The 22,693-nt window shown below is 45.5% G+C and overlaps 1 protein-coding gene across 1 annotated transcript in view; it reads left to right on the top strand.

The window, feature by feature from the left end:
* Nucleotides 1-21,857: 21,857 nt before the first annotated feature.
* ISM1 (isthmin 1) overlaps nt 21,858-22,693 on the top strand; it is a 40,285-nt gene continuing 39,449 nt past the window's right edge. Inside the window, exon 1 of the mRNA XM_054290512.1 lies at nt 21,858-21,989. Within this exon, the coding sequence (XP_054146487.1) occupies nt 21,858-21,989 (132 nt within the window). The remainder of the gene's footprint in view (nt 21,990-22,693) is intronic.

The raw sequence follows: 22,693 nt of genomic DNA, 5'->3' as shown, positions 1-22,693 counted from the left end.
TCTCTATGTCAAAGCCTCTTAAAGTTCTCTGGCCTATGTCAATGAAACACATTGATTGATTTTCAGTGGCCTTTTGTACTTTAGAAGAAACTCTCCTGGCAGCAAATGCATCAAGATAACATTAAATTCCACCCTTTGTTATTAATGGAGACAAAAGACATGTTCTTTTTAACTGGTTTCCATCTTTTTGAAATAATATCTGAGTGACTTACAGAATTAATGCTGCCAGAGAGAGCCAGTACATTTTTGCTGACAGCTTGCACTGCACCAAATTAGGTCAGAGAAGATGTGGGGTGTGATTACAGTAAAATTAGCTGAACCAGAGGTGGTTCTTACTCCTGATCTAATAACATACCTGAGGGAAAGTGCAGCTGGAACACCACTGCTGTCATTTTGGAGAGGGAGGCTGGCTATCGCTGCCTGGCCACTGCTGGATTGCACTTGCTGGACGTCATATCTGGTGCTCCCAAATTTGTGTTGTATGAAATGCCAAGAATCAGAGTGGTCTGGTTGAATTATTGCATCACTGTTCAGTCCAGTTCTGAGGAACATCAATGAAAAAGTTTAAGTGGATAGAGGATATGTCCTGAAATGCCATATAAGGATTAGAAGGAACCTTTTAAATAATAATTTTATTTATAGCAAATTGTAACAGCTGGAGCTCTCCAACCCTCTCTAAACCACTGGGATGCCTCACAAACTCTTGTTCACCAAACCTTTTGGTCAATTTGACATTGCAATGGATAATAACTGAATGGGAGTACCCCTGATTTTCGCAAAGGGATCAATCAAAGACCTTGACCTCCTGAACAAATCTTTAAAGAAATAGATGTGAAAATGAAGATGTGGACCTGGTACTGCCTCTCCAGCTTAGGAATCTGTCTCTGTGGGTGCTTTTGAGGCTTCATCTGGGGCAACCAACACCAAGAGTCCACAAGAACTGCAAGGAACTATGGATCAAAAGGAGATCTTGCTCTCTGAGCTCAGCTTCCTCTACCCTAAAATACTCCTGCAGCATATCTGGCCCTGTGGATGTTTAATGAAGAATCAAGACCAGTTCTACATCAGTGGTGTTGAGAGTGGGAGTTGTTCTTGAAAGAGGATTGCTGATATTGGATCAGCCCAAAAAGTAGTGGTGAAAGCTCTTCCCTGATTATGCAATATTCTTCTCTGTCTGTTGTGAGTGGTGGTGGAAGAAAATGCAGAGATTGACCCAGTGCCCATGTAAACAGAGTATCTGTGAAAACCATACCTCTTGATGAAAGGAAAATAATATCCTGAGCAAACGGAGGTACCCTAACAAAAAGAAAACAAAAAAAGACAAGAGGGATCTCGAACTCCTAGCAAAGTATTTATTTCTTTTCTTCCTCCCCACCAGAAGAATGAGCTAAAGCAGCTGAATCTGTGTTTTCTGAGAATTTATGGAGAGTCTCCTCAAGATGGATCATTAGCCAAAAAGCTCTCTCTTGCTGGATTTGTCCTAATTTGATATAAATATTTAATTACCCTTTTCCTTCACAATTTGGGATTTTATTGCAGATAATTTTAATGTCAAAGACAGGCTCAATTATCAGTAGCATAAATTTCTCTCTGGTGTTTATGGGAGAAATGTCAGCTGAACAGAGCTGCATGTACTTCATGCTGTTTTTTAGAGCTCTGTCTACTGACTGCTGCTTCTCACTGCCTAGGAACTCCCTTTTTTGCTATCTGTTTATCTGCACTCTGTGACTTCTGTGCCACTCTCCTGTCCCATTAAAATGGTTCCATGTATGCACAGCCTTAAAATACATAAGTGCAAAACAGGAGGCAATTCCTTTTCTGTGGTAAAATTAGGTAAAATAATTTTAAAGGTTAGCCTTTAAAACTGGGTTGAAGGAAAGTTAGAGAAACGTCTGCTGTTAAAGGCTTTCTCCTAGTGATGTCTCCATGTGGTGGAGTTCTCCTAAAGATCTGAGTCTCCTAAAGATCTGTTCTACATGATGGATCATTGTCTCCAGTTTTAACAGGTGAGGCCCTGGTATCCTTAAAAATGGTTGAAGCTGGAGCAAATCTTTCTTAATGAAACTCAAAACCAGGTAAAACTGCCTGCTCTAGGAGGTTTCATAAATTTCTGCAATTCAGGTCAGTTGTGCTGCTGTATGCAAGCTGGGGCAGAGTTTAGTGGAAGTGCAGGGAATTTACTCTAACCAGGCAGTGCTTGACAATCCAGCCACATCATGCTGCTCCTGAAGTCAGCACCACTCAGCAATTTGCCATTGGGGATTTTAGATGGACTCGAATTGCAGAAATCAAGTGTACCTTTAAGGAAACTGAGTACATCAGATTCAAAACCAGGACAGATTACTAATCCACAGAAACAAATATTATCCATTTCCATCCTGATCTGGCTGAAGCCAAGTGTTACAACATGGTGTCCAAGCCTCAAGGATGAGATTTTTGTATCTTGTTTATGGCATGCTCTACTTTATATCAACATTTCTTGGGGACCTTCTTACCTCATAAGGTATATGGGAAATTCCAGAGAACTAGAAATGAGCAAATAATTACCTATTTTCGAAAGATGAAGGAAAGATTTCCTCTATCCCCAAGAAAATATAGGCCAGTGAACCTGATGTCACTTCTGACAACTGCAAGAAAATCAGGTGCACAAAGGAGCTAACATTAAGTTCCAGAGATTGTGGCATAAATTACACCAGTCATTATAGTTTTGATCATGACAATAGTGGTACAAAATAGTGTCACTCTTAGTGACACTATACACTATAGTGGTACAAAATAATGTCACTACCCAAGGTGCAGTGCACATTAAGTGAGTAAATTGATATAAAAAGTATCAGGAGGGTGTTTTTATCAAGGTCCTGCAATGATTTGTTCTTTCCCCCAAGATGTTCATTAGTGTTATAAAGGATTTAGAAGGACAAAAGAAATAAATCAGCTGCTGGAAAAGTTGCAGAAATGCCACAGTGGTAAATAAACAAAACAGGCCATGTCTGTGAGGCAAACTGCAACACTTGGCAAAGTGGACTCCTCTGAACATGTGTTTTAAACCAGCAAAATGCAAGGTCATAGATCTGAGAACAAAGAGTGCAGATGACATTTACATCCTGGCAGCAGGGACTGTGACAGCTTGGCCCAGGTACAGGCTGTGGGATTCATCAGTGCATGCACGAGAACAGATTAAACTCAATCTCAGAGCTCCTAAAATCTGTTTGTGTTAAATCCCTGTAATCAGCTGTTCCATTAGCCAGACCACTCTGTTCTCAACCACTGTGTAGACTTTAGTGAAAATTTGCCTGCTTAGGACAATTTTTCCCCATTTTCCCATAAGCTGTAAAAGGCAGAAGTATCTGACTTTGAACTTGAAACTTAAATGTTTCTTCTCCCTCTGAAATGCCTTATCATCTGTAGTGAATATCCTGAAGGTTGCCACTTATCACACCAATTACCTGACAAGAGACCAAGTTTTAGGGCACCTCTGCCAATTTTGAGAGAAGAATCAAGGGGCCCTGTGGAAATCAAAGTCAAAACATCACTAAAGATCCAATGGATAAATGGTGATGTTTGATTGGAAAGGGTCACTCTTGCATTCTTGAAGCTCATAAACCCTGCAAGGCTGAGCAGTTGATATGGTTCCTCCTTTTATGTAAGAAAGTATTTCTCAGGTATTCAAATGGTAAAAAATGCCAGGATTAAGTTATCTGTGCAAACTAAACTAATTTTCTTAGTGAATAGGATTTAGGATAGCTTCTCATCACATGACTGCTCCATTTTCCCACAGGTCCCCTACCTTAATTATTTGCCATTTGCATTACTAATTAATACAGGCTCCCAAGTTCTATGTGACATCTAAAAATGCAGCACAATCTGTAAATCACTAGGATGCTCTTGGAAAGAATCCCATTCAGTCATCACTGAGCAGGTAAAATGCCAAAAATGAACATCAGCCAGCCTCACAGCTGGGGATATAGGACAGGTCAGAGGTATTTCCTTACCCTCTTGGACTTTTCCAGGAGCACATTAACCACAGGAGAAGCTGCAACACTGCACTGCTGATAATCCAGCCATTTCTATGGAGGTTCTTGCTTGTTGGAATACTGGAAGATGTGTTGTCAAGCTCTAGAAAGAGGCAGTGCACACTTACACACTTGCCCACATTCCTCTCACTAGGAGCACTCCAAGATGGTTTTTATCTGAATGTTCATGTGATTAAAAAGCAGACACCATACCCAAAGCAGGGCTGCAGTCATTGCATTAATCAAATGCAATATTTTCCTCTCTGGAAAATGCTTGTGGCTGGTAATTTACAGCATTTGCCAGCCCTTCCTTGTTAAAAGATGCATGTCTTTCCAGCACTGGTGAATAACTTCCCTTTTCTGAGCTTTTTGATGAAGCTGGATTCCCCCTGTAGTCCTAAAGCTGCACATTCCTGCTGTACCTTTCCTTGCTTTCTGTGAGCTACAGAAAGCTCTGTCCTTCCTTCTGGTCTGAAGAGCACAATCAGACCTGAATAAAAGCCCAGCATTTTTACTGAAGGGACCTCCAAGGTCAAGCAAACCTCTCATAGCTCCTGTGTGTGGCAGCAAAATAAGGACAGAGCAGTGGCAGAGCAGTGCTGGTTAGAGAGCTCAGCACCAGGGCACAGTGCTTATCAGGTGTGATGGTGACACATCCCTTTTTGCCTTTCTGTTTTGGTGTGTTTAGATTAATGTTATGGGCCCTGTCAGAAAGGGACAAGTCACGGAGCCTGACTGCTCCTGCCTGTTCCTTGTTCCTCCAGTTCCAACCTTCTCGGAGAGCCAAGCTATCCACTTCTAAGTGGTGTCCAGGAATTGGAAGTGAAGGGGTTTTTTAATCAAAATGCCTCAATGTCTTCATTTCTCAAGCAAGTGGATTTGGCTTTCTAACGAAAGATTGTGATTGTGAGAGCCCTCCCTATATGGACTTTTTTCTTTTTTCCTTCATCTTCCAAGCAGCTTTGCCCTACTATGACTCTTGTCTTGCAAAGGCAGGAAGGCTCCTGGATTTCCTGTCTTTACCCAATGAACATCACTTAGCATCCAGCCAGAAGGCTTGGTCAGGATGAAAAGAATATTGAATTTTTGAGGTCTCATTTATTTAAGAGAGTAAAACATCTTTCTTCTCAAAGTGCTTCTCTTTAGCTTTCATTTCCTGTGCACAGAGTAGCTTTGTCTTGAGTACAATAATTAAGTTGTTGACCTTCCTTAGAGGTCAAACATAGCTTCCCTTTAGAGAAAGATAAAAACGAGCAATAAGAGATACTTTGCCTAGCTTAAGATACTTGGTCTGTATATCTGTGATGTTTCTGTAACTTCTGCTGGATATTTTTCTCAAGATAATTCAGGGTGACATGCTGTTGATCCATTTATTTTGGGAGGAACATAGTATTTACTGGAGTTGCATTTTCCTCATTCTTAAGGAGAAAAAAAATTCTATTGTAACTTCACCAAAGAGCGTAAGGTAACATGCATATGTTTAATGAGATTTTTACACCATATTAGTGATTTTTTTTTCTCTCTAATCATCTGAGAATGATTTTTCAAGATCAAAAATAAGAATGGAGAAGCCCAGACATTTTCATGCATTATACAAGGCAAATTACCATTCTTTTCATACTCCTTTTTTTTTTGTATGCATTCACATTCTCCTCCTTGTAAAATTGCACATTTCTAATTGTTATAGTTTTCTTTAATTCTTGTTTACTTGTTTTAAAATATGACTGTTAGTTTACATTAATGTTCCTAATAGGCTGATGTTGCATTCCATATGGGATATGAAGTGATGCCAGCAGCTCAATTCACAGGAGCTGTGCCTGTGTGCCCAAGTGAGGCACTGGGATCTTCTGATCCATTTGAATAAGTATTAGCAGCAAGTTTGACTTCTTTTTTATGGAAATGTGAGATCTTGTCCATGGCATGGAAATTGAGGGTTGATTATGCTTTACAAACTGGGCAAGAAATAGAAATGACTGCAGGTGGAATAAATCTGTAAATTCCAGTGACAGGAGGCTCTGTTGTTCATCTGTGCAAATGGCAATAGATGCTGGAATTGTTAGGCATGTGGGAGGAAGAGCAAACAGGCTTCCACCTCCACTGCTGGAATAGGATGGGGCAGCCTTCATAATTTGAATTATGAAACCTTCTATTGTAAACCCTTATATTCCCTGTACCTTTCTTATTCTTTCCAGAAGCTTTTTTCAGATTTCCTTTTCTGGTGCAGGCTGTAGAATGAAGTCTGAAAGGGCAAGGTATGGAGCCATAAAGAAGCCCAAGTGTACATGTGCTCTTGGAGGAAAGAGAACTAACTCACGTCACAGCTGAGACCAAAGTTCCCTCCATTTCTCACTGTTGCTCCCCTTCATAGCTATTAATACATGAGCAATCCCCTCCTCGTTCACCAAAACCCTTAAATTCATCACACTGTCCCATCATGGCAAATTAAAGTAAAATGTGCCTTAATGACAGAGGGGGTTAAGTGGAAAAAAGTCAGGCTTAAGCAAAGCATCTTTTTTGTTTCTGAAGCAAAAGAGCAACGCTGGTATCTAATTTTGGACCCCAGGGAAATGCCTCAATACTGAAGTGGTCAGCCCCACGTACAAACTTAGCGAGAGCCTGGTATTCCCCACTGCCAGCCGTCATTCCGACTGTGTGGGCACCCCTCAAAACCCCTAAGTAGCAGCTATGGTTGCAGTTCTTTCAGCCATTTTAGGGCTTTGTAGGTAAATGTGGTCCAGCAGCATCAAAAGGCAGCTCTGTTTCTAATAAAGATTAAAAAATATTTTTGAACGACCCTCCTTGTTCCTTACTATTATACGGTATTAAAATATAAGAGTGCAGCCAAAGAGAATAGAAAACAAAGAGAAAAGCCTTTTTAAAAAATTCCACATTTTTATATCCTTTCCCTACCAACCCACCACAGAATTCAAGGGTGGGGGATTCGAGGGCTGAAAGAATCTTCATATGGTGCCAAAAAATCCCCACAGATCTCTCTGGTCCCTCAGCATTTGGCTATTTAAAGCAAACACATTGTGTTTTAGATGCTAGTTTAGATCCATTTTCCATATGAGGAGGTGGGATGTAATTAATTAGCTGTTCTTTTGATTTCTGAGTATCACATGTACATTTCATAAGGGCATGTACTTTTGACAGGCTGGAAAAAGGAAATAAAATACAAGTTGCACCAGTTAAGTCTTCCTGGTACAAATGATGGATCAGCAGGGGATTGCTACCAATGCTGATTGAGTCACATGAGTGTTAGTACAAACCTAAGGGGGAAAAAAATCTGGATGAAATCACAGTAACAGAGTTTAAAGTGTTTATTTTAGTCATAATTGCACTGTTTTTACATAATGTCTTTGATCTGTAGGTTGAAAAGAGGCAAAGCCAGTAATCCACAGTAGAAGTAACCAAAGATAAACTTCTCTGTACAGTTTAAGAAAATGAAGTCCATAGTCAGAGATACACACATGAGCATATAGGACAGGGAGGTGAAACCCAGGCTTCAGCATGCCAAAAACTACAGTTCATTGCCATTTCAACTACTAGAGTCTCTTTTCTGGATTTCTGTATTTACTTAAACCTTTATGTGGATCATGTACCAGAGAAAATCCTATGTAACACAGCAGTCAAAGTGAGGGAGAAACCTCTACATCTCCCATCCAACATGACAAAAATAATAAATCTGCAAAGCTGGAACAGACAGCTAACTCCTCCAGATCCTTCATTAGCACAGAGGTCCAGCTGCTTTTGCTCCATGACCCTGTTGGCCACAGATGGATTTGGAGATCCCTCAGAGTGCCACCTCCAGACTGGGAGCCAAATTCACCACAGCAGCAATTTGATGTCTACAGTGACTTAACAAAACAAGCAAAATGAAGAAGCAGCCAAGTCCTCCATGTCTGCTCTCATACCAGGACTGGATTTACTCATCCACAGACCCAGGGAGCTGCAGCACCAAAGCAACTGGCCTGTGACCTCTTGGGTCAGAGGATGAACCAGAATAAACAAGCCCAAGAGTCCCAATTATCTCTCTCTACTTTTTGCCTCTTTATTTTGTTTTCTAAAGCTAAGGAGCATCTCCTGACTGAAATGCTTGAAGACTGAGGACATAATGATACTCTTTAATTGCACCAGTCCTTTGTCATCTTTATCTCTGCCCAGAGGAGAGGAGATTTGTAGAGGAGCTGTAGCCTTTACGTGAGGTCTGCTGATGTAGCTGGGAAAACACACTCTGTTGCACAAAGTCTTTCTCTTGGAAGTGCTCTCTTCTGCTGGAAGATCAAATGTGTTTAGGGCATCCAGTGGCTCCCTCCCTGGATGGGGAAATATTGGTGAAAATGTCAAATATGTATATTTGGTGAAAATGTCTGGGCGTTATTTTGTGGCTGTTCTTTTCTTTACTGTTCCTATGTGCAGTTTTCCCAAACGATGCCTGGAGGGTTTCATATAGGCTGATTCTCCCAGGGCCCTCTCTGTAAGAGCAGAGGAAAAGGCAGGTTTCTCTGTGGGGTGTTTCACAGCCAGAGGCTGCACCAACATGCTGAGCAATTCCCCTCTGGCTGATCTCCAGGGAGGCTGAGAGGGCCCCATTGGAACCCTCCCTTCAGCCCACTGTCCCATGCACTGCTGGTCTGTGAATGGATGTAATTGCAAAAGTGAATCACACTTTAATGACAAATGCTTCCAAAACAAAGCTATAAAGTTCTTGACTCAGTTATTAACTTTAAATGAATTGTTTAGGTTGTTTCCTTCCACACACCCCACCCCCATTAACTTATTCTTGAGGGGAATGTATTTATGGAGCCATGTGCTTCTCACATGGTTGAGGCTAAAAATAGCTTTAGAAACTCATTCCAGCTAAAACTTAATTTAAAATCCAGTTTGTCAGCCTAACACATTGGTCTTTTAGCCTGGTTTCTTCATTTGTAATGATAGCCTTGACCAGTCTTTCGAGTGCTGCTTATTTCCTATACTGTTCCTCTATTAAATAATATATAAATAAACACATTCCTGAGCTCAAGGAAACACCCAAATTACATACAAAATTGATTTTCTCTGCATAGTCTGGACTTCCACTTGGGCAAAAAGCAAATTTACTCTCATAAATATACATATGCACTGTGGAGACATCAGCTCAGGTTTCTTGCTTGGTTTGGGTTTTTTGGCGGAGAGAGAGCCTTATCAGTCATTGCAAGAGTATTGTCTAAGGACTGAATTGTTTTTCCCATGTTCTTTTTTGTCAGCAATCAGCAAATGAGATGCTTCAAAATGTCTGAACCCTCATGGGTCAAATCCTTCTTCTGTTTATTTCAATATGAGTTTTGTCACTCATTTTAAAGCAGAGACTGTAGCCCATAATAGACAATTACACAATTCCTGGATGAAAGGGATGTTTTCTCCTTGCCCTAGATCATTAAGTCCAATGCAGAATCTTTCCATTCCCATCAGTAGTTAGTTTGGTTTTTTTTTTTTTAATTGGTTTTAAGATGACTGTGTCCTGAGCTCCAAAGGTTGAAATCCTCTAGAAAAGAGATTTCCAGCCTGTAGTTTATGAATCTGTAGGGCAGCAACAAGCAGCTGAAGAAAGCAAAAGTAAAATCAGCAGGCTCAGGAACTGCACAGGGATCCCTGTGAAGCAAATGCAGCATTCCACATTAAAAACCAGATGGAGCACCACTGATTTTCTTAATATCATGCTATACAAGGGAGAGATTTTGGTCACTCAGGAATGCTTAGATTTGCTGAGAAATTGTTTGTTCTTCTGGTTTCAACACTTTTTTGTCTGAATCCCACTACTCATTTCTACAGTGTTAGACATTATTTATTTAAAAGCATGGTCCTTTTTGCTTCCAGAATTCATGTCAATTAATGATGCTGCATTCCCTTTGTCCAATAGGATGGAAGAGGTAATTTCCCTTTGTGCAAACCCGTTGCTGTTTTACTTTTCAATCCACTTGTATGTCTGCTCCCTTCCTTCCTTTTTGCCCAAGTCCCTCCTCACATGGGAAATTCCTCCTTTGCTTCAGCTTTGTTTAGCTTTGTCACTTTTGGGTTGCCTGCTAAATTTAGCAATCACTTCTTAGATTTATATTTACATTTATGTGTGTGTCAATTTTTTTTAATATATACATATATGTGTGTGTTATTAGTCTACTTTTTTTTTTAAATGTATTATTTAAATAATTTTCAGTCAGTGGCAGAATTTTCAGCCCTGATTGTTCAGTTCATGTCATCAGCTCTAGCAGGAGTCTCTCTGCAAGCCCAGGTAACCCTTGTCTGGTATTTTGCTGAAACAATCAAAGAATGTCAGTGGACTGGAGAGATATCAAATATCTTTTTATGTTATCCTTGCAAGTCCTCTATTTCTTCAAGGACTGTATCAACTATTTGATCTGATGCTGGTTCCTACAATAAGTAGATGCCATGACAGACATAACCACTGCTCTACTCAAACCAGGACTGTTTGTAGTCCTTGTGCTTCTGAGAGGATTGCCATGGGTTTACTAGAGGCAGAATTAAAGCTGCCATACTTAACTCATTTGCAAATAGATTTGATAACCACAAGAAGGAGAAAAACCAGAGCAATTTAAACATTTACAGATTCATTTTTCCTCCAAGATGGTGTCCAGTTATAATCAGTTTTTCAGGCAGTCACATAAACATAGGTGAGTTTGCTTGGGGTTCTTGGGGCAGGTTGCAGGCTCAGCACCTTTAACCACTGCTATTTTTGTTTATAAGTCTACAATCAGCAGCTTGAATTTCACACACATCCAACTGATCTCTTCACACCTAATGTCTCTAATTGCATTTTTAAGCAGGAGTGACCATGCCTTCCAGTCCTTTCACATCCTGCACATACATTCTCTATCTATTTCAGTTGGAGGGTATGGGATTTTTTTTAGTTGAAATCCCTAAAGAAAGGGAGGTTAACACCAAAAAGTGCTTTATAATAGTATTGATTATTCCTGCAGATTGGAAAGCACATGGTTTGCATCCTCCCTACCTGAAGGAGGGGGCACCTACACCCCAGTCACACCAGTTTCAAACTGGAAGAGTTAAACTGATGTAAAACCCTGTGTCCTTTAGCCTCGAGGAGCAATTGGGTGTTAAAAAGGCAGAAATCAGATTTCAAGCATGTGAGTAAATGCATGCCAAAACCCAGCCTTTAACATGAAATTATTTCTTAATGTGGTTGGAAGGGGCACAATACTGGCTACAAAAGGCAGGAAATTCAGAGTTAGCACCTGTGCACCATCACCTTCTGTGTGCTGGAGCTGCTGCTCTGGGACACCTTTGGGGTTTACACAGCCCAGATTCTGCAGCCTCCACACTCTGGGTGCTCTGCAGCAGCAAATGCCACCAGACACTCCCAAATGAAGCTTTCAGGTCTCCTGGTTGAAGCTGGAGTGCTCAGGAGCTGGGAGTTAAAATCTCCAGCCACCAGAGTTTGCCTTCTGCTTTGGAGCCCCTTTGGCTTCATGATTTCCTCTATACATGGCATCCTTAGCAATGCCAGTTTAAAAAATATCCCACTCATTCAGTACACTTAAGTGGCTCAAAGTTTGAAGGTTTTAAGGGAATTTAAAAAAAAAAAAAAAAAAAAAGTTGTGGGGTTCATGGTGAGAGCGGAACAGCAGATTACAGTCCAGGCTCTAACTCCCACAGCCCCCCCAGTAACTAAACACACAGCCAAAAGTTTAAGTGTGGACCCAGCTGGGGATTAGAGGCAGGTAGGGATGTGAGAATGAACCCTGGCTTGCTGCTTGGCTGGGACAGGGATTTGGAAACCCAGGCCACCGCCACATCCACAGAAATCAAAGGACAGCAAGGAGGAGACAAAGTTCTACTCTCTTTGAAACAAAGAGCTGCCAAAATGTTCGTGTCAGGGATTTTTTTTTTTTTTTTTTTTTTTTTTTTTTTTTTTTTTTTTTTTTTTTTTTTTTGTTTGCTTGGGGCAGGCAGGGCTGGGTTGCAGCCAAGCCAAGCAGCTGAGGACACCTCACTGGCACCCAGGGACCAAACCAGAAAGTGCAAAAATGGGGATGTGTGTTTAGGGGAGCTCTGTAAACACAACCCCTGCACACAAATTGTTAAGCATATTCAGGATTTGGAGTTTTTGCTTTGGCATCTCTTTATGTCCTTTAATGAAACTACTGGCAATGAGGTAGTCGGTTTTTTTCCCTTTGGTTTGAATTTCTAAAAAGCATAATTTCAGCAATTTTTCTCTGTTCTTACACACACACACAAATTGCTTTAGACAGGAAGAAATTGCTTTAGACAGGAAGAATTTTCTAAATTGAGTTAGACTTGAATCAAATAATTGAAAACCTATTTTTAAAAAGCACTGTGGTACTTTGCATTCTTAAAAAAAAAATTCTTGTATTCCCAATTGTTTTTCAGTAAACTTTCATCGGTCTGTTGAAAGTTCTGCAAGTGTGAATATTCAAATTTCAAACATCTGGCTTCAAAATCGAGCATTTCAGAAGTACTATATCCCCCTTACTGCAGAATTGTCAGTAAAACTTCAGCAAAGACCAACTCTTTTCTTTGCCAAGGGGCAGGTTCTGCATTATTCACTCAAATAGGGGTTTTTTTCCCCATTGACTAGAATGGGAGCAGAATCCATCCTGAAATAGTAGCCCCCCTGGTTTAATCCATGACAAATAGACCCTTTGAAATGAATTTCATCTTTTGTGTCCCATTTGTTCTCTGATGCAGGTGTCAATTGGATCTTTTCCTGTCTGTCTGTGGTTGAAAAGCAACACGTTGTAGTTAAACCCACTTGTAAATTGGAGCATTTTACAGAAGAACTCCCCCAGGGACCTACTAAAAAGCTACTTGAGTTTAAGAACCAGAAGTCAAAAAAGGGTTAATTTGCTTTCCCTTTCTCATTCTGTTTCAAGTAGTTTCTTGTTTAAAAAAGATCTCTCTACTTATATGTCTCATACTGTATTTATCTCCATATAAAGTAAAAAGATTCTTCACACACAGGGTCTGATCCTGCCTGCACTGAAGTTCATTTATTTGTAAATCATGGAAAAGAATTTCCTTTTATAGTGGGCCCAGCTACAAATTTCCTATTTTCTTGAGCCAACAATCTTATCAACAACCTGCTTTGTGGATCGAGGGCTAGAAACTGCCTCGGAGTTTTCAATCTTGTGAAAAGGTGACTCTGGAACTAAAACTGCAAGAAGCTGGCCCAGCTGCCCTGCCAGCTGGACAGACTGGTTGGCTATCCAGAAAAAAAACACCAGCAGCTTCAGCAGCAACAATAAACTCACACACGTCACGTTGTGAAAGAATGAGATTATGTATAAGAAAATGCATAAAGTGTTATCTGATATAACTGCACAAAATGAGCAACTTTATAAAGGCCTGGTCAGAGGGGGCTGTGCTGTTTGCAGTGATGTGTGCCCCTTTTCTGTACCAAACCCTCCCATGAGGATTTGTGTAGCATTGCATCACCTGCTGAAGCCAATTCCAACTGCACAAGGATGTCACTAATCCATAGAGAAGAAAAATCTTCATTGCTCATTAGCAGCAAGTGCCTGTCTCTGTCAGCAAGGTGGAGCTCCAGGTATTGCTTCTTCCATGCTGCTGTGTTTCACACTTGCTGCTGTCTTCAGGGCACCAGAGGAGTGAAAATCTCCTACAGACAGGGCAGCTGCCTTGAATAAACACCTGCTTTGATCTGCAGTGATTGCCTCAGTGCAGGTACCAAAGTGCTGCACATTCAAGCCATCCTCCCTCCATCTCTCCCAGGAGCCTCCAGCCAGCCCAGAGCGGTGTCTCCATCCAAGAACATCTGCTCTGGCAGGACCAGGAGAGATGTTTGTGCGATTTCCCCAGTGCCTGGTGAGTGTCTGTGCTCCCTGCCTGCTGTTTACTGGCATGCAGCAAGCAGGTTTGGCTCCCTGGAGCTTTCTGCAGCTTCTCTCTGTGCTCTGACCATCTCATCCAGACCCACCCAGACTCCCAGCATTGCACTGTGGACAGCAGGTGAAGCTGTTGCTATCCAAACTGAGCCTGAGAGCACCAGCAATCTGCACATTTGTTTGCCAGACAGCACACTGGAAGCTGGGTAGCAGAGAATGGTTTTCTTAGAATTAAATGCTTCACATGAGAGGTCCCAGACTCTGTTTTCTTTCTCTGTTGCCTTATTTGACATAAAGTCATCCTCCACATTCCCCAGTTATTCCTGTCCTATCCAAGCTGGGACATCCCCCAGGGAGTCCCTCACTGTTTAGTATTGGGATTATTGTTTTAGGTACTGAGGTGTCACAGACATGGGCGCTGCTGTGAGCAACACTGCACTAAGGGAGGGCACAGAGACAGCCTGCACCTCTACCCTGCTGGGAGGAGCACCTGACCCAAATGCCCATCCTTTGTCCAAGAGGAATTTATTTGGCACCTCAGCAACTTAATAAAAAGCATTAAACACATTTGCTAGTTTAAATTATTCCTTCACCTGCTGTAGTAACTCTGAGCCTGTTCTTGGTGTTTTCTTACAGCCAAACACCTTTACTGGGTACCTTGTCACAATCCCTACAGAACAAAGATTTACTTCCCATTAAAGCTTTTTCCTTGCATTTCAGAAAAATGGATGTTTTAAAGGACTAGTCACAGATCCTGACAGTGACTGTATTCCCTGCAGAGACAGGGAATACAGTCACTGCAGGGAATACAGCATTTCTCATCAGGCTCTGATTTTGGTGCACCAATGGCCCTCAGACAAAAGAGCAAAATGGCAGGGAAAGAACCTGCCCTCACTCTCCATGGTTCTGTCACCTTTGTTGAAACAGGATTGTGGCATTTTCCCTCCTACATCAGCTTGTGGTGTGCAGTGCTTATCTGGAAACCTTTGCTTTACAGAAGAGAGTGTTTATCATTAGTACTGCTAAAGCACTGGCTCAAAATTGGGCTGAGAAACTTTAGTGTAAATTCAGGACTTCAGTACTTAATTACTGGAGTATTAAAATATGCAGGTTGCAAAACCAAATGTTTCACTGATGTGGCATCATTTTGACTTGACAAGCACTGCACAAAGACATTGGGAAATACAAGTGCTGGCTGCCAAGCAGGGAACTGACTGAGCAAAACCAATAAAATGACCCCCCCTGATTTCCTTTCCAGGACCTGTAACTAGACCAGGCAGATCCTTACCTGTGCCAGTGCTGCAACTCACCAAGAGGAGTTCAAATCCCTCTGCACAGGCTGTGCCACAGGGGTGTTAAATCATCCAGATGAGGCAAGGTGGCACTTTAAACAGGAAGTCATTCAGAAATGAGCTCCATTTTCTTCACCTCTCGGAATGAAGGCCTTCCTGCAATGGATACAGGTAAACGCTTCTTTTAGGAGACAGGCTTTCATCTCACCCACCACCACAGGATTCACTGTGAAATCCTTTCCCTTTCCTCCTGCAGAGCTGTCCTTCAGCCTGAATTGGCCTTATGATGTTGTTTTTATTATTATTATTATGTAATAATATAACATATATTATATTATATTATATTATATTATATTATATTATATTATATTATATTATATTATATTATATTATATATATTATTATTGTTGTTGTTGTTATTATGTTTCTGATCTCCAGAGTCACAAAAGAAGCCTTGAAAAAAGCCAATTGCAAGCCAATAATGTGATATTTTCCCTGCAGAAGTGAAGAGTTGAAAACCATAGGTGCAGAAGGTATCAATTGCTCTAATTTTTTTTTTTTTTTTAACTCTCAAAAACTGCTGGACATAGGATAAGACCTGTCAGAAGCAATCAAGAAATTCAAGCCTTAGTCAAACACTACCTTAGGGTAATTTACATCTTTTTTAGCTGTCAGCTATGCCAGGATCACCTCCTTGCTCTGTATTTAGCACCCACCAGACCTGTTTGGGTGCTGCTGTGCACCCACAGACAACCTATGTATACACAGGGTGAGCTGCAGCCTGATTTATTTCATGTAATAATTTGAATTTAGTGATAAATTTGGCTGAGTCAAGTTAGTGGATGAGCCAACCTAAAGGCTCACTGCTGCCAAAAAACCATCAGGAATGAGGGTAGATCAATCCAGAGTGGGAGCCTTTACTCTGTTTGAAACACTCAGCTCCACTGCACCAACCCAGGCACTTCTGCAGCGCTAAAACTCTCTCCAGAGGAAAGGCATTTGCTGGTTTCACTGCATTTCTCCAAAGAGGCAAATTTGCCTTGTGGCAAGCTCTCATGAAAGTCAGCAGAATTCAGAGTCTTTGGGCACTTCTGGCAAGCCCAGCCTGGCGTGCTGGTTCCCACAGCCCCATACTGCCACAGCACAAAAATGTGCAGCATATTGAAAAGTGAAAATGTGGCAGAGCGTAAAATAAAGAGAATTTGGTATTAAAAAACCCCAGCCTAGCTGTTGGGAAAGTGGACTGGACTGTTGTTTCTGTTTCCTCCATTTCCATATTCCATAATCCAGACTTGTTATACATTTCTGGTTTGGCTTCAAGTTTTAATAAAGTGGCTGCTGAATTTCCAGCCTGTCACACAGGCACTGCAGAACTCAGAAATCTTGACCCCAGCTGGTGGCAAAATATGTAGACGGGAAGAAAAGCACCAGTCTAGGAGAAGCAGGAAAACTGAGAACCCTAAGCTAATCAGCTCTTTTAAAAAGAGGGTGGTTACTATTCAAGTAGTAATTTATTGAGATAAAGGAACCATGAGTCACAGAAAGACTTAGGTTGCCTGCAAGGGAATGTTATTCTTTTTTCTTTCCTTTTTTTTTTTTTCTGAGAGAAGACACTTGTGTGTGCATTTGCAGCTTATAGCTAAGAGGTTGGGGCTAGAAAGCTAATCAGCCATTCTGTCTCCTATCTGCTGATCTGCTGGCCTTGGGGGAAGGGGAATGTGGGCAAACAGGCATTAAATTCCACTGGCAGGCGACGGGAAGGTATTCCTTGATAAGCAGCATCCAAGATGATGAGCCATAAAGCAAAGCCCCTGTGAGGAAGCAGGAGAAGAGGTAGGGAAAGCTTTGAGCATCTGTCTCAACCCAGCCTTGCTCAATGCTTGCCAGAGCAGAGGTCACCACCAACAATAATAACCCTGGAGAAGCCAGACGTATGCTTTCCATTCACCAATAATCTACAAAGCATCTTAGGGTGAAATCCTGGCTCCTCTGAAGTCAATGGGAGCTTTGCCAACGACTTCAGTGGAGCCAGGTTTTCATCCCTGATAAATTTAAAGCAACCCCCAGGCTTAAAGATGAAACGACGGCATCCTGGGAGTGGGTGCAGGCTGAGGAGCAGCAATGCTGCTCTGAAAAGCTGTCAGATCTCACAGACAGGATGCCTTCACAGTCCTGGAGCAATGCCAGGGTGGACAGGGAAGGGGTAAAGTGGACAATCAGGTAAACACCAATAACTTTTAACTGCTGGGACTGCTTAGTATAGGAAGTCTTAATACTGTGACATAAAACCCAGTGGGCCTTCTCACTTCTGAGATAAAGCATTTAAAGCGAGTTATGTTGGTTTATATTATATCATACTGATTTTTTTTTCTCTTCCCTTCTTATCCAGTGATTTTCACATTGGCCTTGAAGGTTGTCACCTGGTGGCACTCATCCAAAGTGAGGATTTTTCACACTTGACCAGGTACAATCAATGAAACAAAACAAAATGTTCATTTCAGTCCCTAGGAGCACCCAGCCTCTGCAGTGTGCTCTGTCTCAGGCAACACTTTGGTTTCCAGGACTCAACACCAAGTGCACAGTGATGCAGAGGGGCTGGCCCCAGGCAGTGTGGGGGACAGTACATGGGTGATAACCTGTGATGGCTACAGCAGGAGACAGGAGCATCCCCATCAGGACATGTCAGTAAGGACATGACAAATTCAGCCCTGGACAAAGCTTGCAGGCTTGGAGCACTGAAGGTGGCACAGTGGCATTTTTGTTGGCAGGCTGGTGCAAGGGAGACCCTGGGCCCTTCCTCTGGCAGTGTCACAGCTGTAGCCAGCAGAGTCCTGAAACATCTCCCAGGGAAAGTCCTCACCCCATGGTGGAGGCTGCAACGTGGACAGCCACTACTCACTCCTGAAGCTGCACAAGGAGGAACATGTGAGGTGTGTGAGAGGCAGGGTGTCAAGGACCTCCCACAGCTTCCTGACTGCCATACCTGAGCTGGGCTGCACCATCTGACCGGGCACTGTGGGGCTCATCAAAGAGCCTGGGCTCTTTTCCCAATGGCTCTTGCTACTTCCCTGGCACTGGCAAGAAGCTGGGAGCACACAGGAGCTGAGTCTGCCTTTCTCACTGGAGGGAAGAGAAATGGAAGGTAAAAGCTGGAGATGGGGGGGTGAGATGTGAGCTGTGAACATTTACAGGGAGCTATCACAGGAACACACCTCTCTTATCCCAGCACCACTGCCAGACCCACTTGCTGATCCAGCTCCCTGTGGAGTGCCCACAACCACATCCCAGGAGCAGCATCCCCCCCAGGCTAGCTATGGTCTCCTCCTCCTGGTGAACTTCATCTTCCAGGGACTCAATGGGGGCTGCTTGAGCAAGTGTCCACCCAGCTGGGAAAAGAGAACTTTCCCCTCTGCTTTTAAATCCATCCCCCCTGCAGGTCTTGATTTAGCCATCTGGACTCATTGATGAAGTCATCTGCTGACTGAAGAGTGTTTGTGAAATTAAAGGGGCATCTCCAGAGCATGTGTGTGCCCACTCCTGCCTCGCTGCTCCAGACAGCCTCACAGGCAGCAGTGCCATTCCCAAATGCCACTTCTACACCAACTTTTTCCAGTGGGAAGAGGCTTTGGTTGCTCACTGCCACCCGCCTGCAGCTGCAAGCAGCCCTGCTCTGTCCCTCCCTAGCTTTGCACAACAGCTCAGTGCAGGGATGTGCCACGAGGAGATGCTCACCAGTACGGGCCCATCTCATCTGGATTAAAGATGTCTTTGGGTTCAGTTTCATAAGGCAAGGGAGAGCTTGCATTACCCAGAGCTTGGCTGGGGCAGATCCATGTGTGTTTTAAACCAGGCTGTCACTCAGACTGTTTTGCATTAGGAGCCTTCAGCCTTGCTCTGAGGGCTGTCGACTGGCGCTATGCAGCTCTGAAATGCAGAACTCATGTGCCAAGTTTCCACTTTTCTTCAACAGCCAATAGGTATGCTCAGACTTTGGCAAACCTGGAGGACACTTGTGCCTCTTGGCTGCCAAGCCTGCCTCCTGTAGCTGCCCTGCTTCTGCTCACTGCCACCAGGATCACAGCAAGGGTGGCAGGAGGAGAGCGAAGGCCGAGTGATGACATCCAAAGTACAATCAGTGTTTTTATCTTCTTGATTAGCCCAAGGAATGTTTGGGTTAAAAAAACAAAAAAAGGGCATCACATTTTTTAAAAGCCATGTGACAGTCCCACAGGCTGTTATGGCTTTATGCAGTATTGAATAGCTCTGGGTGATCCAAGAGCATTGGTGCCATACCGAGTAATTTTCAACAAGTGCTGCCACTGGATGGGAGCTGCACCTCTGACACATCAAGGGCAGACCCATGGGAGTCCCTGCCCTGCACAACCATCTGTGCTGATCATTCCTACTGCAGTGCTAACATGGAGCATGTTTGCGGATTTAAAAATCCTTAAATCTGAAGGTTTGGGGCTTGTGGCTTTTGGTCACATCTTTAATGATACCCCGGTGCAATCATATTAACTATATTCTTGCCTGATTCCTGCGCAGTCATTGACAGTGGTTATCACTGGACATCATCCTGACTCACTCATGGCCAAAGCTTTCAGATGCTCCAAGACCTGCAAGGAACCTCTGGGGAGCTCTGATGCTCCTCATGTCCCAAGAGTGCCACTTTTCCAGGGCACAGTGCGGGCTAAGGCTCCCATGATGTGCCTTGTCCCAGCTGGCACCACACACTTCGAAAACATCTCACACTTACCTTGCAGGAAACCCTGCTGAGGACACTGGTCTCCAGATGAAAATGTTTCAGATTGGGGGATACTTTTTCCCCAATTTAGACGTTTTAGACCAATCCAGCCTCAGCTGTCACACACGAACAGATCGTTCGTATCCTCATTTTTACACATAACATTCCCAATTGCGCAAGAACGACAACAAAGATTCCAAAACTCCCATTTTTTGTTAGGAGGCTTTATTTATGCTTCAAATTGATTTGAGCTGTGTTTATTCTTGTTACACTGAGCTGCACCTTGAGCACCCACAAAGCAGCCCAGCTCCCTCAGACTGGGCGCTGAGATATTGACTTACAGCAAGTGATAATCTGACCCGCATTTTCACATACTCTCAAGCCCACGCTACTTTTAAGTTTGAGGGCCTCCCATCTGAGAGAGAAAGGTTTTTCCACAGTACTGACACGGGTCAGCAACCCAGAGGAAGAGTAATGAGTGCCAAACCCTGGTGAAGTCCCACTGGGGACAGACAGACCGGCTGAAAGGGACGTGTCCCTGCAGGGCAGATCCATCCCAGCCGAGCAGGGCAGGCAGTGGGGACGCAAGGTGCAGCCGTGTGTGGGGAGGGGTGCGGGTGTCCTGGCAAAGCAGGGCACGGAGAGGAGCAGCTCGGCACGGGGAGGAGGGGGGGACACGCCAGGCTGGAGCAGGAGCTGCAGAGAGGACGAAGGAAAAGGGGGGGAGCAGGGGAAGGAGGCAGGGCGGTATAAAAGCATCCGACACGTACCTCTCCCGACACAGAGCGAGGGGGCGAGAAAGTGGGGCTGGGAGCAGCAGCAGCAGGAGCAGGAGCGGCAGCCGCTCGCAAACACGCACGCACGGTGGCAGGAGCGAGTGCGGCGCTACCCCTGCCAGCCCCAGGGCACTGGAGGGAACAGAGAGGAGAGATGGAGCCAGGTATCCAACTCCTCGGGAGGGCAGCGGGCAGCTGAAGCTTTGCGCATCCCCTCCACCCAGATCTGCCCCCTATCCCATTGCCCACGGCTGAGCCAGGGGAGGAAGAGGAAGGGGCACGGGAAAGGGAAGCTGCAATCTGCCCCTCTTTTTCCCCGGGGAGCTCGCAGCCCGAGGGGAGCTGGGAGCCGGCGGGGTGCCCCGCTCTCTTCTCCCCGCACGGCAAGGAGCCGGGACAGCGGGGGCCGGGCAGAGCAGGGCAGGGCCGGGCAGGGCAGGGAGACGCCTCGACGGCCCTCGGGAGGGGAGGGGGGAGCGGCGGGGCGGGCGAGGACACGGCGGCGGCGGGGGAAGCTGGTGCGGGGGCCACCCCCATCCCCGCGCACGGAGGGAGGCGATAGCCCCGAGCTCTCTCCTCCCCTCGGAGCGTCCCGGCTTCCCCGCCATGTGAGACTCGTCCCCGGCCCCCCCCGCCTGGCTCTCCTCCCTCCTCCCTCTCCCTCGCACACGCACTGCCGGCTCCCCCCGTGCTCGCAGCGTGTCCCCGCCGGCCGCCGAAAGCCGCTGCTCTCCGCCGGCCGCGGCTCCCCGAGGAGCTTCGGCCGCCCGCTCCCTCCTTCCGACGGCCCGCGGTGCCTCTGGCTTGCAGGGCTGCCCGCAGAGACGCCGCCGGCCTCGGGTACCTGCCGCCCGCCGCCGGGCAGCGCCGGGACTCTGGCCGCATCCCGCCCCGACGTGGCTCCGCCGTGGTGCGGCGGCCCCCGCTGCTGCTGCTGCTGCTGCTGCCGCCGCTGCCCCGCGCCCGCCGCCCGCCCCGCCGACGCCGAGAGCGCCGCGCTCCCCGCCGCCCGTCCTGCGGCTCCCGGGGCCGGGGCCGGGGCCGCTCCGGTGGCGGTCCCGGTGGCGGCGGCCGCCGCGGCTCCTCCTCCTCCTCCGCCTCCTCCGCGCCCGCCGCCGCCGCCGCGGGGCCCTAAAGCCGCCCGGCTCAAGAGGATGGTGCGGCTGGCGGCCGAGCTGCTGCTGCTGCTGGGGCTGCTCCTGCTCACCTTGCACATCACCGTGCTGCGCGGCGGCGGCGGGGAGCCGCACGCCCCCTCGGCTGCCGGCAACCACAGCCAGCGGCAGGTGAGTGCCGCCGCCTCCCCCGCACCCTCCCGCGGCCCCGGGGCACCGCGGGGCTGGCCGAGCCGGGGGAGCCGGCGCCGTGCACCTGCCCCGGCCGCATCCGCATCCTCCTCCTCCTCCTCCTCCTTCTCCTCCTCCTCCTCCTCACGCCCGGCCCGGCCCCGAGGGCTCCCCCGTCCGAGGGCTTCCCCCGGGGCTTTTTTTACGGGGTGTCCCCCGCCCTCCTCGGCTTTACGCTGTCGGGGCAGCGGTGGCAAAGGCACAGGCGTCGGGGCGGCTCCCACGCGTGTTCCCGCAGCGCACCTGGGCAGCCTGTGGGGCAGGGAAGGGATGGGAACAGCCGTGTCAGGCACGGCGTGTCCCACCCAGGGCATCCTGCCTTCGCGGGGCACAGGGTTCCCCGGAGTGTGGGGGAACTGATGGGTGTATGGTCTCGGGAAGTGCTGGCACTAAGTGTATGGCTTTCCTCGGAAAGCTCCAAGAGACAGGCTGACATTCCGTCCTGAAATAGGCAGCAAACTTAGGGTCTAAAGTGCTTGTGATGTGAAGGACAGTGCTTGTGACCCAGCTAGCCCATTCCAGGCTTTTGAAAGCCTTCTCCCATGAAACTCCACTGTGTATTATGTCCAACAGAAGTGAAGGAATTTTTTTGTTCTGTTTCGGTATTCTTTCAGGTCGTTCTTTTTATTCATGTTGCCATTGAT

Source organism: Melozone crissalis, unplaced genomic scaffold, assembly GCF_028551555.1.
Source record: "Melozone crissalis strain CALT ecotype California unplaced genomic scaffold, PUWL_Pcris_2 ptg000081l_1, whole genome shotgun sequence".
Classification (NCBI taxonomy): domain Eukaryota; kingdom Metazoa; phylum Chordata; class Aves; order Passeriformes; family Passerellidae; genus Melozone; species Melozone crissalis.
Note: the sequence above shows the minus strand (reverse complement) of the source record. Positions and strands in the feature narration are given on the sequence as shown.